The sequence below is a fragment of the Lissotriton vulgaris genome, chromosome 10, assembly GCF_964263255.1.
Source record: "Lissotriton vulgaris chromosome 10, aLisVul1.2, whole genome shotgun sequence".
NCBI classification, from domain to species: Eukaryota; Metazoa; Chordata; class Amphibia; order Caudata; family Salamandridae; genus Lissotriton; species Lissotriton vulgaris.
In genome coordinates, this window is record NC_141698.1 from 1,137,015,499 (window position 1) to 1,137,030,773 (window position 15,275).

Genomic DNA, 15,275 nt, shown 5'->3' on the forward strand with positions numbered 1-15,275 from the left:
TCTATTGTACCGTTGAATTGCTCAGGAGGACAAACCAGATTTAATTTTCTTTTTTTTCATAGGCATGCAACTGCCACTGTGTCACACCACTAGTACCACCGCTATGAGGAAATTTTATCCGACCAAGATTGCCAACCTTATTCGCTGTTTCCCGTGGAGCCAGCCCTGGGTCTAGCCCTACTTTCAAACACAAATTACAGGTAAGATAAGCGTTTGGTGGTTTGGGGGTATAATGGAGTATTAGTAGGAGAGACGAGAGACTGACGGTAGTACTACTAAAGTCCTAGAACTCTTGGATTCACTTCACTTACTCTGTGAGAGGCACTTAGTGTTGAAAACATTTGGGCATTTACACTTAAAGGAAGAAAATGGAACTAAACTTTCAGGAAAACAAAGTCACTGTTAAACCCCCACCCACCAGGCAAGCAGTAAGAAACGGGTATGCTCAGATAAAGTTTGAAAAAGCATATTTATATCCCTAACAAAATAATCTCCCGCAAGTCCCTCCCTAATCCCGTGGAGCCAGCCCTGGGTCTAGCCCTACTTTCAAACACAAATTACAGGTAAGATAAGCGTTTGGTGGTTTGGGGGTATAATGGAGTATTAGTAGGAGAGACGAGAGACTGACGGTAGTACTACTAAAGTCCTAGAACTCTTGGATTCACTTCACTTACTCTGTGAGAGGCACTTAGTGTTGAAAACATTTGGGCATTTACACTTAAAGGAAGAAAATGGAACTAAACTTTCAGGAAAACAAAGTCACTGTTAAACCCCCACCCACCAGGCAAGCAGTAAGAAACGGGTATGCTCAGATAAAGTTTGAAAAAGTATATTTATATCCCTAACAAAATAATCTCCCGCAAGTCCCTCCCTAACCCCAACGATTGTCCTTCAAAAGTCCCCAAAAACCCAACTCCCAATTCCCACCCCCCAAAGGTCTCTAAAAAAGGGGCAAGGGACACTATGGGTGGATGCTGTCTACTTTTTGGGCCAGGGCATCATGCTCCTGGCAGAGCAAGGCGTGCTCTACGCGGAGCCCCTCCAACACGTTTGAAAAGTGGTGGAGCTCCTGCTGGAGGCGGGACACCATCAGGGTACTGCGGCGCAGGCGTGCCTTCACTGCCTTGCAGGTGCAACGGCTGTGAGAGGAAGCTGTTGTCCTTGCTACTCGGCGGTGGCGTTTGGCTTTGGCAGCCCGGCTCAGTCTGGGTGGACCACTGTGCTGGGTGGCAGCCCGTGGGGGCACGGAGGCCGATGCAGACGACGTTGTTGTTGTGGTCGACCGCACACTTTCTTCGTCCTCCAGGGCTACCAGCCACCGATATTCGGCCACAGTGGCATCGATCCTCCGTTGCCGGGCCGCTCTAGCCAGCTCCTTCCTCCTTGTTCGTTTGGAAGGAGAATCTATATGAAGAAAGAAAGACATAGTCTGTAACCAATGCTCTTTAAGATTAACTCAATCATTCAGCAGAAATTTGTGTTGCAGTACAACTAGCAACTTGCAAGCGCATTACATAACTATTGAGGCCAGTATCTATCTAACCTCACACTTCTTCATCCTTGCTCTAACATTAGTGGGAGTTTAAGGAACAAATTCTATGAGCACTATGGACTTCCATTGGAGTCGACTATGAAAGTACACCAGTCTTATTCTTCTTCTTGTCTCTTGTTTAGGAAAATTGGTACGTTATCTTCTGCAAGCCGGCATAATGCCAGCGCAGTAAACTTGCACCCGAGAAAAAGAGACGCACGCCATGATGAGTGACCTAGACTTGCGTTGCGTTACTGTACCCGTCCAGTACATGCAGGTGGTGAAGCTCTTACTTTTCTATTACGGGTGGCACTGAGAATACTCTGTTACAACTCAAGGGCTACTGCTTAATTAATTTAACTTTCACCCTACAGTGGAAATGAGTACTAGAAATGGAAAATTGAAGAAGATAAATAATCTGATTATCTATCACTTCACATGGGATGTTTTTGCTTATATATGGGATGACTTTAGGTGCTTTGCTTTTTATTGAGTGACCAGTGATACATCCACACATGAATGACTGAGTACTACTAAACTTATTAAGAGAGGTAGGGAGTGGCCACCGTAATAACCGGATCTATGCTGTGCTTGCAATACAAACTACTGCTACTATTGATGGTAGTATTTGGACAAAATTAAAACTTCTTTTCCTTGCCTTTCCTACACTGGAACGGACGTGCGGGTGCAGTGTTACATGCTCTTCAAAGTTAAACTTAGTTCATCCACTGACCGTCTACTCTCTCTAGATCATGGGTACTCACAAACTTTCTCTCAGGGGCTAAATTTGCAGTGTAGTTTGTGGCCGAGGGCTGCACTGGTGGGGGCGGAGTCAGAGGGGCGGGGCTAAAGCAAAACGAAAACTTGTGACCATGAGGTTGCACACAGGTCCCTGCAGCAGATGCCTTCATCGACTGAGCCACCAGACCCAGCATTTACATACATCTCTCTCAATCATGATCTCCCTCCTGCCCTCCCTCTCCATCTCTCTCTCCCTCCTGCCCTCCCTCTCCCTCCCCCTCTGTCATCTCACTGTGTGTGTGTCTGTCTGTGTCAGCCTTCAGCCCGGGCTGAGACAGCTTCCTCAACGCGCACACACAGACAGCCACACCAAAGTACTTAACAGGTCTTTAAAAGACCATTAACATATTATTGAGGCTTTGTTTGTTGTAGCGCCCCTGCATCTCCACCCTGACAATCACTGCTTGCCCGGCCCCACAGAGCAGAGGCTTTGTTCTATTTCACCTCTTTGTGGCCCTGCATCTCCATTCTGCTCTGTGGGGGCCGGGGGAGTAGTGATTGTCTGCAAGGTCTGCACACCGCCAAGGAAGGCTTGCCGGGCCGCCACCGGCCCGCGGGCCGTACTATGAGTACCCCTGCTCTAGATACACATATGCTATCTAAGAGTCAGATAGTAGCATGATCCAGGTATATGGACACATAAAGTTTCTGTGTCACCCACCCAGGCTGTTGTCCTTCCACCCATCATTGCTTCATCATTCACCCAGCCATGCATCTCATATTCTTTCCTTCCCAGCCACGTCTTCAATCTCAATAAGTAAGGAATATATAAGAGCTTACCTCTGCCCGCCACCACCACCGTCTGAACTCTCACAGCCGGCACTGGAACCGCCGCATCCTCCCCTGAGGAATTGCCCTCCGCCTCCGTGTCGAGCACCACCACCTCCGCGTTGGCCCCGCCACCAGATGTTCCACCTACAAAGTACATTTAAGAATGTTAGAATAAACCACTCACTAGTATTTAGTCTAGGAATGAAGACATGTGAAAACAATGTAATGCAGCACTTTTTGGCACAACTGATGAAGGCTGGCTTTTTAACACGCACCATTTTTTTCCACACAGACAGAAGATGGACTTCTAACAACAAGATCAAGTTGAAACAAGGTGAGAGCTCGGCTCGACCACAAGAAATTTCTTCAATTAATCGTCAGCACTAACCACTTACACATTCTCAGTTAAACGTTTCGTTTTTTTATTATGACTTCATTTTAATAAATGTGTTTACTTTTAATAAAGCTTTAAAACTTAGAGAGACTCTGTGTTTTTTGGTCTAGAGTGACTGAGCGAAAGGTTTTGCAATTTTTGCAAGCATGAGTCCGTGCCTCTGACACTTCTTGACTCTGACTCCGTACTCTTCAGTCAGCTACGTTGGATAATAATCATCATTGGGGATCAATGATCGATGAATTCGGGAGGTAAATGACTGTGCCACACTATGTAGTCAGTCAGTAAGGACATTGGGGGTTCAAAGTCTGTTATCACAGAGGTATGTGGAAACTCTAACAGCGCCTACTTTAATTGATAAGCAATGCACTATTTATTGTCCATAGTTCTGTTTCTGCAGAAGAATTGTCCGCGCCACTGTAGTGGTATGGATTGTTCTCCTATCCAAACCAAAAGGTAGTATCTTATTCTTTCTTGGTGGTCATTCACATTTTATAGTTGAGAATTTTCAAAGCTGATAGAACACTTAAAAAGACATTATGGACAATCCCAGAGGACTGCACTAAGTTGATAGAGCTATTGCTGACTAGAATGGGAGTTTCGCCAACCGTGCAATCTTAGTTAGCTACACAGACAGACTAATAAGAATAATCTAGTAATACCACAGGGTGTCATAGTAGAGGCAGGATAAGAATTTAGATTCAGTCTACAAGAAGATCAAAGACGATTTTGAAAAAATCAAATGAGGAACGCTAGGAAAAATAGGTACTAGTCTAAAATGAAAACTTACTGGGGCCAGCAAAGGAGCCCTCGCCTGCCCGATCCTGGCCCTGTTCAACAGCATCCGCCGCCTGCTGCTCCTGTGTCCTCCCCTCGCCCCTGGGGGGAGCTGACGTACAACATGAAAGAAAGAACAGAAAACATGGATGATTGTTGCTTGTCAATGTCAACCAAATCAAACATTTCAAAAGAACAATAACAAAATATTTCCGCGAAATTATATTGATTAGGGTTAGTTTTCATTTATTTGCGGACCTGTGACTTCGAAAGTCACGTAACTCACTAAACAAAGTACTGAAAGGTTCACCTAGGACTGGCAGGCAGCAGTCCGCAGGCAAGACGCAAAGTGACAGACAAACTCCATTGTGATTTCAGTCAGATCAGTGACAACACTAACAGTTGCCTGCTACATTACCAGTCATTTAAATAGTCAAACTATCAATCCACCGCCACTATTTTTCTTATTGTCAGGGGTACAAAGGAAGGGGCAGATTTAAGCCCCTTGCGGCTCTTTTGCTCCGTTCTTGCGTGACTTTTGTGACGCAGCAGCTAAACAAAAAAGGGCGCCATGGTGCGGCGTATAATATTATAACAACGTGACGCATTTGGGAGATGCATCCCGTTATAAAGCCCTGCGCCATCAGGGGGGTTCCGGCGCAAGGGAGGGCATTCCTGCGCTGGAACACATCCTAAAAGTGGCTGAGGGAAATCTACAAAATTTCAATCAGTCACCTCTAGGACAATGATGCGTCACACAAACCCTGCACCTGCTTGAAGCAGACGTACGGCTTGACCCAGCATTGGGGAGATAGGGTACCCCAGAGCATTGCTGGAGCTGCGCCATTGTTGCGACGCAACTCCAGCAGTAAAGCTTCGGTGACGTTTTGGGCCCATGGTGCGCCGCATTGCAAATACGGCGCACCATGTTTGGTGGTGGTAGCTGGCCGCACAATTAATGGCGCATCCCTGCTACTTTGCAGGGATGCGACGGTAATTGCAATTCTGCCCCTTAGGGACATACTTACTTACGCGTTCTGGCGCATCTCCAGAGATGCGCCAGATCAAATGCGTCACGCAAAACTACCCTTGCGACACGGCAGATGCGCCTCATTTACAATGTGACAAGAGAATAATAATATAGACTACAATCAGTGCTATATTTTTTCCAGCGCCCAGCCGGGCGTGGGTTTATTCAAGGAATGATGTAGAATCGTGTTGACCCAGAGAGGGACCAAGATAAGCGGCGAGATGGGGTACAGTCCTGTACCTATCCCAAAAGGTTTGAAAAACCAATCAAAGCAAGAGAGATAGAAGGAAGAAGGAAGTTTTTCAGACAAGAAACAGGTTTTTGAGCCAGAGGGTGACTTGCAATTACAGTAAACAGTTTCACAAAATTCACCCTACAGTGTAAACAATTTCAAGTATACATATTAAATCATATGTTACACTGTATAGCGCGTCACATATGATTTAATATGTATACTTGAAATTGTTTACACTGTAGGGTGAATTTTGGGATAGGTACAGGACTGTACCCCATCTCGCCGCTTATCTTGGCCCCTCTCTGGGTCAACACGATTCTACATCATTCCTTGAATAAACCCACGCCCGGCTGGGCGCTGGAAAAAATATAGCACTGATTGTAGTCTATATTATTATTCTCTTGTCATATTGTAAATCCTTAGGACCCCTGTTCTCTGTAATAAGTTAATTAACCCATGGTCCGAAGGCCTCCTATTGGGTTCCCTTGTGTTCTTAAAACGATCTCATTTACAATGCGGCGCGCCCTGGCGCAAGGGTAGGCACTTGCGTGACGCATCTCGTCACGTAAGAGCGGCGCATCGCTGGAGTCACGTCGCCAACGCAATGCAACTCCAGTAATGCTCAGGGCCACCCAATACTTAACATGCTGTGTCAGTCCTTACGCCTGCTTCAAGCAGGCATAAGGAATTGAATTGACGTAGCAGCGTCGCAGAAGTGCCTGCGTTAAATCTTGTAGATTTCACGCAGGCAATTTTGCGAGGCGCACAGCCGCCGGACCGCCCACCCTGCGTACTAGGAACGCACCCATTGTGGTGCAGGCCCATGGCTTTATAACGTGACGCATCTCCCTAGATGCGTCATGCTGTAAATGACTCGCAGGAATGCGGCACGTTTACGCCGCTGTTGCGTCACGCAAGGCAACGTAAACGTGGCGCAAGGGGCTTGTAAATGTAATCTGCCCCCTAGTGTCTAGCATTACGCAGTTCTGTAAAGTACACTCATACATAATAGTTACTCAGGCCAATGAGACCACAAAATAGAAAACAAATAAGCATAGTAGCAACGCCACTGAGAAGGAGAGCAGTGCACCTGAAATGCACAGAAGATTTTGAAATATAATTTAACTACAATGTAATCGTCATCAGGGGCATTATTGGCTTGCTCCATGTAAAAAACAAATATTTGCAATACAACAACACAGAACAGGAGAAAACATCATAGTAGTGAGTGATGAAATGGCTACTACTACTCACCAAGCCCGGGGATCTCCAAGCCGAGCTGGTCCAGCAGGTCGCGCTCCCGGTCCAGGAGGTCCGTCCAGTGATGGGTGACCTGGCTGTAGGTGCGCTGGACCCCGTCGAGGTGGGATATGGCCCAGCACACCTTCTCCCACCGCTTCCGGCGCTCCCGGATGTTGTAGCCGCCGGCCGCGATCCTGCCGCCTCCCGCAATGGTCCTGGGCAGGCGGCGCTGGACGAAGTAGACCAGCGCGCCCACTTCCTCCGGGCTGAAGATCTCCCGTCGCATCACCTGCTCCCCCCTCAATCGACCGCATGGTGTCCTGGCACGGGGTCCAGGACTCCTCCTTCCCGCCGCCGCTGCCGCCCTCAAGTGCCTGGGCAGCTTCACGGCGCCTGGCTTCACCATGGTCTGGGCAGGTAAGGTAGGAAGTAGAAAATTAAGAAGGAATAGGATAGGGAAGAAGAAAAGAAAAGAGTTTAAAAAAGTAGTTTAAAAGTAAAGAAAAATAGCAGAAAAGACAAAAATATACAGCTAGGAAAAGAGAGGGATAGATAAGAAGCAAAATCGTTAAAAAAAAAACTGAAAACAAGCAAAGGATGGCAAAGATAGCAAGAGGATTAAACACCATGCCCAGACACAGGAAATGAATGAAAAACAAGATGGCCGGCGCCCGTTCACGAGCGTGAAAGTAAGTTCGCGCGAGATTTTCCTCGCGATCTCGTGCGAACTTGTACTCGCAATGCGCTTACTGGGCGAGATTATACATAGCGGGTGGAAACGGAAATACGTCACGCAAACAAAATGGCCGCGCCCATACTCGACCTTGGGGTAAATTCGCGTGTTGCGCTGCAAGCGGCTCGCGAATACTGCAAAAAAGCTTGCGAAACAACAAGCCTCAAAAAAATATAAAGCTCATTCGCACGAATTGGCGGCTTCCGCGGTCGGTTTCGCACGACGCCACGCCCCGCGAATAGCGCGAAAAAACCGAAAAACGATTTTTGCAAAAGCAAAAGCAATGAGCAGGTGCAAAAGGTCAACCTCATGATTTGTAACGATTCCCTGTAGTGCTTCCTGAGGGGGCCCTCCAGAATTCAGTTGCCTGCTTTCAACTATTGTGTGACCCTGCTCTGACCTTAACTGTATGCCACAAAGGTCCTGATTTACAGCTAAGGGAGCAGACAACCAGGTGCCAGGCTGGAACTTCAAATTCAGTGACACATTAATTAGCCCCTAATTCATTATTGTCAGTTGGGGCAGGGCAGGTGTTGTTAATAAACTAACCCCAAATTAATTCATGTCAGTTCAAGCAGGGCAGGTGGGCTTGCTGTTCCCCCCCATCTTCTACAGTGATGATGAACCAGAGGGTGGCATTGATGTAACAGAGGGTGGCATGGGTCAAAGAGAGGGTGCCAGTGGTGAAACAGAGGGTGCTGGGAGGCTGTGATGATGAACCAGACGTAGAAACAACATAGTCGCGACCGTTGCGAGCCGACAAGTAAGTTCGCAATTGCGAACTAGTACCAAATCCTCGCGAACTGGCAGAAACACTTGCGAACACAAAAAAAAATCCGCAAATTCGCGAGAATTCGCGGATTTCGCGAACGCGAGATTCGCAAAATTCGCCCATGCTTAGCTGGTCTTCATGCTTCTGATTGTCTGGGAAGGGTGTTTGGCACTAGTGTGGTGCTTTGCCGCTGTTCATGGTTGCACTCCACAGGATTTCCTAGAGATTCACAGGCCTCTCTCATGGATGTGCCTTTGGAGGACTGATGCTTGTTCAGCGAAACAGCCAATTCTGCCTTGGAACACTTCCCTAAAGTTGAGCCCAGCAGACTCTCTTGGTCTTTCGACCCCTGCCAAATAGTTTGCTCACAGTGTAGAAAATTCTGAGTTACTCTAAGGGGCTAGGGTATAGGCAATGTTGATCCCCCCAGCCACTGTTACAATCACCCCAGTCCTTACAAGGCCAGGGACGGGGATCTGGAAGGCAATATGCAGGTCAACAAGGGCATGGATCCTCCAAGGCCTCTCTGCGGCAACAGTCACCGAGCCCCTTTAACCTGCCATTAGTGGTGCACAACAACCCTGTGGGAGGCCGGATACAGCACTCTGTCCCAGGGTGGCAATCCATCACGTTCAACAGATGGGCCCTTCAAATCCTTCAGCATGACTATGCGCTACATTTACTTTCTGCTCCGGCCGCGGCCCATGCAAATAAGATTCGTGGGGCAGTGGTTGGGTTTGACAGACGACCACGAAGGAAAGTTATATAAATAATTAATTTCCCTTATTGTCGTCTGTCAAATTAAGCCCCTTTCCCTTCGCCACCCATAGCTGACCGTGATGACGGATATATCCCTGCTGTGTTGGGGAGATGGACATCAGAGGATTCAGGTCTCCGATGGAAGCCCGGCTCCATATCAGCCTGCTGGAGTTACAAGCTGCTTGGTTGACCCTGAAGGCCTTCCCACCATCAAAGGCAGGATGGTGCAGGCTGGAGATGACACCACCTCCACATGGTATTGCAGCAAACAGGGCAGCGTCGGGTTTGGCCCCTTGTGCCAGGAGGCTCTGCACCTCTGGAGTTTGTTGAAGCATCAGAGCAGCTTCCTGTTAACAAACCAACTGGCAGAGTCTTTGAATGTCAGAGCAGGCGCGCTCAGCAGAAGACTATTAGCAGGTTTTGAATGGTGACTACCTCTCGAGGTGGTGGCGGAGGGCATCTTCCGGCAGTGGGGCGACCCATAGCTGGATCTCACCAACAGGTAATTTCCAGTTCGAATGGAACTTGGGACTCCTGTACACCTCCCACCTCTGCCTCTCCTGCCCCAAGTTTGGAAAAAATCTGAAACGATTGATCCCAAGTCTCTCTAGTGGCTCCTGATTGGGCCAGGAGAGTGTAGTACCCGGAGAGTCTGGGCACGAGCAGCCGCCCTCCATTGAGGCTTCCACTTCGGTAGGATCTTCTGTAGCATCAGCAGGGCAGAGTCCTTCACTAGAACAAGCGCAGTCTCCACATGAGTGGAGATTGAGCGGCGGCGGTTGACTGCATTTAATCTGCTGCTTGAAGAGGCAGATGTCTTTCTTGCTGCCAGGCGTCCTTCCGCAAAGCCTATCTATGACGGGCACTGGGTCAAATTTGTGGCCTATTATTGTATCTGCAAGGTTGACCCTTCACAAGCCAAGATGTGTTTTGTTCATTTTGTCTTTGATCCGGCAAAGCCGTGGAGTGGGCATCTTTAAAGATTATTTGTCGGAGCTTTCAGCTTTCTTCCACGTTTATTGGTGATACCATGCGTGTTTAAATCACCTGTTATGATGAGGGTTATAAAAGATTTGACACACGTTTCCTCCAAGACTATTTGTTACGCCACAGTGGAACTTTAATTGTTTTTGACATTTCTTATGTGTACGCCTTTCAAGCCAATTCATCGTTGCTTGATGCGTCTCCTGACTTTAAAGACCATCTTCCTCATCACGATTGCTTCAGCTTGTCATGGGAGTGAGCTTCAGCACTGTCAGTGAAACTATCCTACACCACTTTTTCCACGGAAAAACTGGTGCTGAGGACTTGGTCAGCCTTCTTGGTCAAAGTTATAACACTTTCTATGTTGTCTAGCACCCTGCCAGTGTTCCTTGCCACCTCCTCACCCTTTGAAAAAAAGGGGAGAGATTTTATGGGTTGGAAGCTTCTATACTAATCGTATAAAAGAGCGCTGTGTGGGAGATCAGCATTTTGTGGGGTCTCCGGAATGAATAAAGGGACAGCTGTGCAACCCCAAGGCTAAGGCTACTACTATTACTTTGGTACGGGCAGTGCCCATGCTTGCCATCTGCCAGGCTGTGACATGGGCTTCGCTATATATGTTCCCGAAGCACTACTGCCTTGACATTCAGGTCCAATGGGAAAGGCATTTCACCCACTCGGTCCCGCAGGACTGTTGGTCTGAGTCCACTCCACAGACCATCCACCGGGAGTGTCCTGCTTTGGTGTCTATTGTAAGGTGAGGAGTGGGCGGTTAGATGTATCCATCAGAAGAGCAAGTTACTTGCCTTCGGTAACGTTGTTGCTTGTGTATTCTCTATTTCGCTCAAATTTCTCACCACCCTCTCACCTTCCATTTTTTTGGAGTGGCCTCTTTTTGACATCTAAATTGATCACCAATTAGGAATCCACACACTTGCCAACAATTGTTAATGCTTCACATCTGAGGGTGTGGAAAGGTGGCTATATGCAAGTCTGCTCCATCACTTCCAGGGCGGTATGGAGCCAACGCAGTGCCGTACAGTGCCGTCTAGCAGCACATAGGATCATTGCCAGAAAAATGTTACTGGATCCAACCTGACTCCCGGGGTGTACTTGAAGGTGAGGAATCTGTGGTTGGATAGCGTATCCACCAGAAAGAGCGCTACCAAAAGGAAGTAACGTGTTCAATACTACTCTTTGGTGGTGAAGTTAGCAAATTATTTTCTGATGTATTTGCACAGGGTGGCATGCACTTAGTGTCTGTTGCAATAAGTGAGGTCTTTAGGCAGGGCAGGTGCATCACTGTAGGATCCCCCTGTACCATCCTCAGGGCAGCAGCACTCTTGACCAACGTACATCGATGCATTAGTCATTGTCATATAATAGCCCAATTGTAGTCGTATCACCCCGACACTGCTCCCTATCAATAAGCAGTTCACGAGTGGGCGCCAACGCCCGAGCTTCCAATGGACGGAGAGAATGAAGTGCCTTTAAAATCCTTTATCACACTAAGAGTCATACATGAATCTTTAACTTGGTTTGTGAAAATATCTTTCTTTTTTATTTTATGTTTCAATTTAAGATCTCATCAAATATTGCATATTCATAACACAAAAGTTGTGATGATCAACCTGGGTAATAGAGATCCAATCATATATGGCATCACTCCTGCTTGTACCCCATGGGCCCCATACAATATGCATTCACATTGCTTTAAAATTCAAAACATTAACATGAACCTGTCTCTTAACCGTTTTGTAAATCCATTAAAAAAAGTTTGGTCTGGTAGCCATTGACGTTTCGGCTTCCACCCTTTTCAAATGAGCCTTACTCAGAACATAATGAATCAGATGGAAATTTCAAACAAGTCCATACAAATGAATCATAAATATCCAAAATGCAGATACCATACAGTCACCTTTTTAAAAATAAATAATCATGGTTAACGTCCGTCGTTATCTATATTTTCAAGAAAACCGTCGCTAGCTTTTGTCTCATGTCCACTTCACCATAACACAGGGTGGGTCCATGACACCCCTCAGACATCTCCCAGAGGAAAAGCTCCATCCTGCCACTGGGAAGACGTAAGTGTGTCTGTTCAATGCACTGGGACTGGTAGCGTTCCATTGGTTGAGGCAACACTTTACGCACTTTCATCGCAATGATGTTCACGCTGTGATCGGCCGCACAGGCTGTGACCAGTTTGAGTCCTGGGTGGTTGATGCTCTGCATGTTGAGGGAGGTAAGTGAGAAAGGGTACCTTAAATGTGTAGATCTTGTGTGGCATTAATGTAGAAGGTCGTCTGTTGATGACCAAGCAGGCGGAAGATGTGCAAACAGGTCCTTAGATATGCCGTTGTGTAGACATTGCTTTGATGAACTGTTTAGTTCCCTTGTTTCTTTTATTATACATAGAAACACATTTGAGTTTGTTATTGATGGTTGTTCTGTGTTAGGTCTCTTGCCCTGTGATACTCTTCTCTAATTGGTTTTCTTTGGAGTACTGGTCTTGTATTCCATGCGGAGTAGATACTTCAGAATGAGCCATCAACTTGGTTTTATGGCAGAAGTTGCACTATGTGATTTGATCCACTCCACGCAGTTTCTGAGAAAGTTGGGGCTTGCCGCACTTGTTGGTGTGAGCTACTTGCGTGTAATATGCTGATGTCTGCTTACCTTCTGCACTTGCCTTCTTGAGACAACCATATGGAAGAACTGGACTGAGGCCTCTCCGTGTAATAACTGTATTCAGAGTAAGGGAAACGGCTGGTGAGTCATAACATAGGCAATCTTGAACATCACCAGTGTTAGGTTTTTGAATAGAAAACTAGGTTTACTCTAGATATCACCCACACAACCCTCTACGAGCGGCATCGCCCAATGGCCATGTCTGAAGAACACCCAACTCACCATGACATGCAGAGAAGAGAGTAAAGGGTATGAGTTATTTGTAATGTAATGTTTAACAAAAAGTAAGATTGAAGTGAAGGCTCAGAGATCTGTGGTGGATCTGTTCCTGCTTGTGTTTGTCCAAGACTCTTTCAAAAATATCACCTTAAACCTCCCTTGAAGAGTGCACAGCATGGCTTTCCTGAAGCTGTTGGACAAAAAGAAGTAAATCACAGGGTCCAAGCAGCTGTTGAGTGCTGAGATGCAAAGCACCACTTCGTTTGCTGTGTGCAGCGCCTGTTTCCAGGACATTCTGGAGATGACGTCCAGCTGGGCCAGAACATACGGCACGCGGACGGTGTGATACGGAACAAAGGACACAATGAAAATGACCAGGACCACCAAGGTCTTGGTGATGGCTGCTGAGCTGCTGCTCCGGCCCGGCAGCTCTGTCCTCCCAGGAGGGAGTCTACAGAGCTTCTTGGATATCTTGGTGTATGAGCAGATAAACAGCACCAGAACAACAAAGAAGGCAACCACTGCGGTGATGTTGATGGCGGCCGCCAAGAGACCTTTGCTGCGGAAGTGGAAGCACTTGTCACTGCACGCTTCCGGCTTTCGGGTCTCAAAGAAGAAGGGCGCCATGCAGACCAGGCTGAAGAGCCAGACCGCGATGGAGGCTGCCCTGCTCCACGGGATGCTGTGCATTCGGTACTGCTGGAGGGGTCTGATGATCTTCAGGTAGCGGTCCAAGCTGATCAGGCTGAGGAAGGTGATACTGACATACATGTTGAGGTAGAACAAGGCCCCCACAGTGTTACAAAGCAGCAGAGGACCAGGGTGGTTTTGATAGGCCACCCTCAGTGGCAAGCAAAGCACGAGCAGCAGGTCAGACACCGCAACGTTCCACAAGTACACTGCTGTGGATGACTTCCTGTGCGATCTGTACTGGAACACCCACAGGGCCAAGCCATTCCCCAGAAGACCAGTGCAGAAGATCATAGAATAAACCACTGGGAGCAGGAAGGCCAGGAAGCCATCGTGGATCTCACAGGTTGTGAGATTTCCGGTCCGCACTGAAGGCTGTTCCATCAGAAGACGCAGTGGCGACGTCCCATTGGCCATAGGATCTTCTGTAAAGACAAAGTTGAGCGCATGAGTATTTTAAAATCTCCAACAGCTTTACTCCTGTAATCCAATATCATATGACATGGCACACAGGACGGTTCATGTCTGTGCTGGGACACAGATTTAAAGTTGACATGGTTTGAAAATGTATTCTCCTGTTTGGGCAGAAGGCCTCAGTGTAATGTTACCTTATGGAAGAAGTTATGTAATGAACTAACGTGATTTCCCAAAACCAGTGGGTTCAGAGCACCTTGGACGTGCGTCTTTCCTCAATCATCGCCCCGAGTTGTTAGTGCACTCTGTTCTGGCACTTTGCATTGGTGTCTGGCACTTTGCGTTGGTGTCTGGCACTTTGCGTTCGTGTCTGGCACTTTGCGTTCGTGTCTGCCAACCTGTCACAGGTGATCTGCACAGACTGGTGAAACTCATTGACCAATGCACTATGAAGGTCTATTTTCAAAATTCCAAAAACCTCTTCTAATTTCATTCCCAAACTTAAATCTCTTTCATGGACACTTAGATCAACACAATTAGAAACGACCTGACACAAGCATGGAGGGCCCCAACCAACACCAGACAGGCCAAATCCTGGCCAGTAGGATAACTGAGAACTTACAGGAAAAGTTCCTCATCTTCTGGCTCCTAAAAAATGTCTGCTGGTGTCTGGTCAGAGGTTTCTTAAGACCCCAGTACCTGTACATACCATGTAAATAACCATCCATATTCACTGTCCCAACCTTTGAAGAAAAATCATACTCTACTGAGCCGCCTACCTCTGTCAGGCACTTCCTACTAAAGGTCTCAGCACCCAGATGCTTGTGAACACAAGTTCATTCAACTCTTTTTACAAAGTATTTTATATACAGATTTCACATTCACCACAATCCAGAGTACACAGAACATAACATTTTACATCCTGCTTTCCAAAATAGGTATTTTTAAATATCCCTAATTTAAAAGCTGTATCACCAGAATAGATATGGTGAAATAATTCTATTGTTGCAGCTTGAGTTTCTTTTTCATATTTTTATTAGAGCCTTGATGTATCGCGATAACATACCTACATTCCCTTAATCAAACCATTTATTTATTTTATTTATATCATGTATAGAGCGCATGAATCACCCCAACCGGGGTATCTCCGCGCTGCAGCGTCCTGAGGCAACAAAATGGGAAAGACCAGAACAATGAGGTTTTCAGCAGCTTCCTGAAAGATAGGTAGTTGATAC

General features: G+C 46.9%; 1 protein-coding gene across 1 annotated transcript; it reads right to left on the bottom strand.

Moving 5' to 3' along the window:
- Positions 1 to 13,020: 13,020 nt before the first annotated feature.
- On the bottom strand, positions 13,021 to 14,043 carry LOC147689456 (putative G protein-coupled receptor 34). Its single transcript, XM_086940111.1, has one exon. The coding sequence runs from the start codon at positions 14,041 to 14,043 to the stop codon at positions 13,021 to 13,023; it is 1,023 nt and encodes a 340-aa protein (XP_086796237.1).
- Positions 14,044 to 15,275: the final 1,232 nt, after the last annotated feature.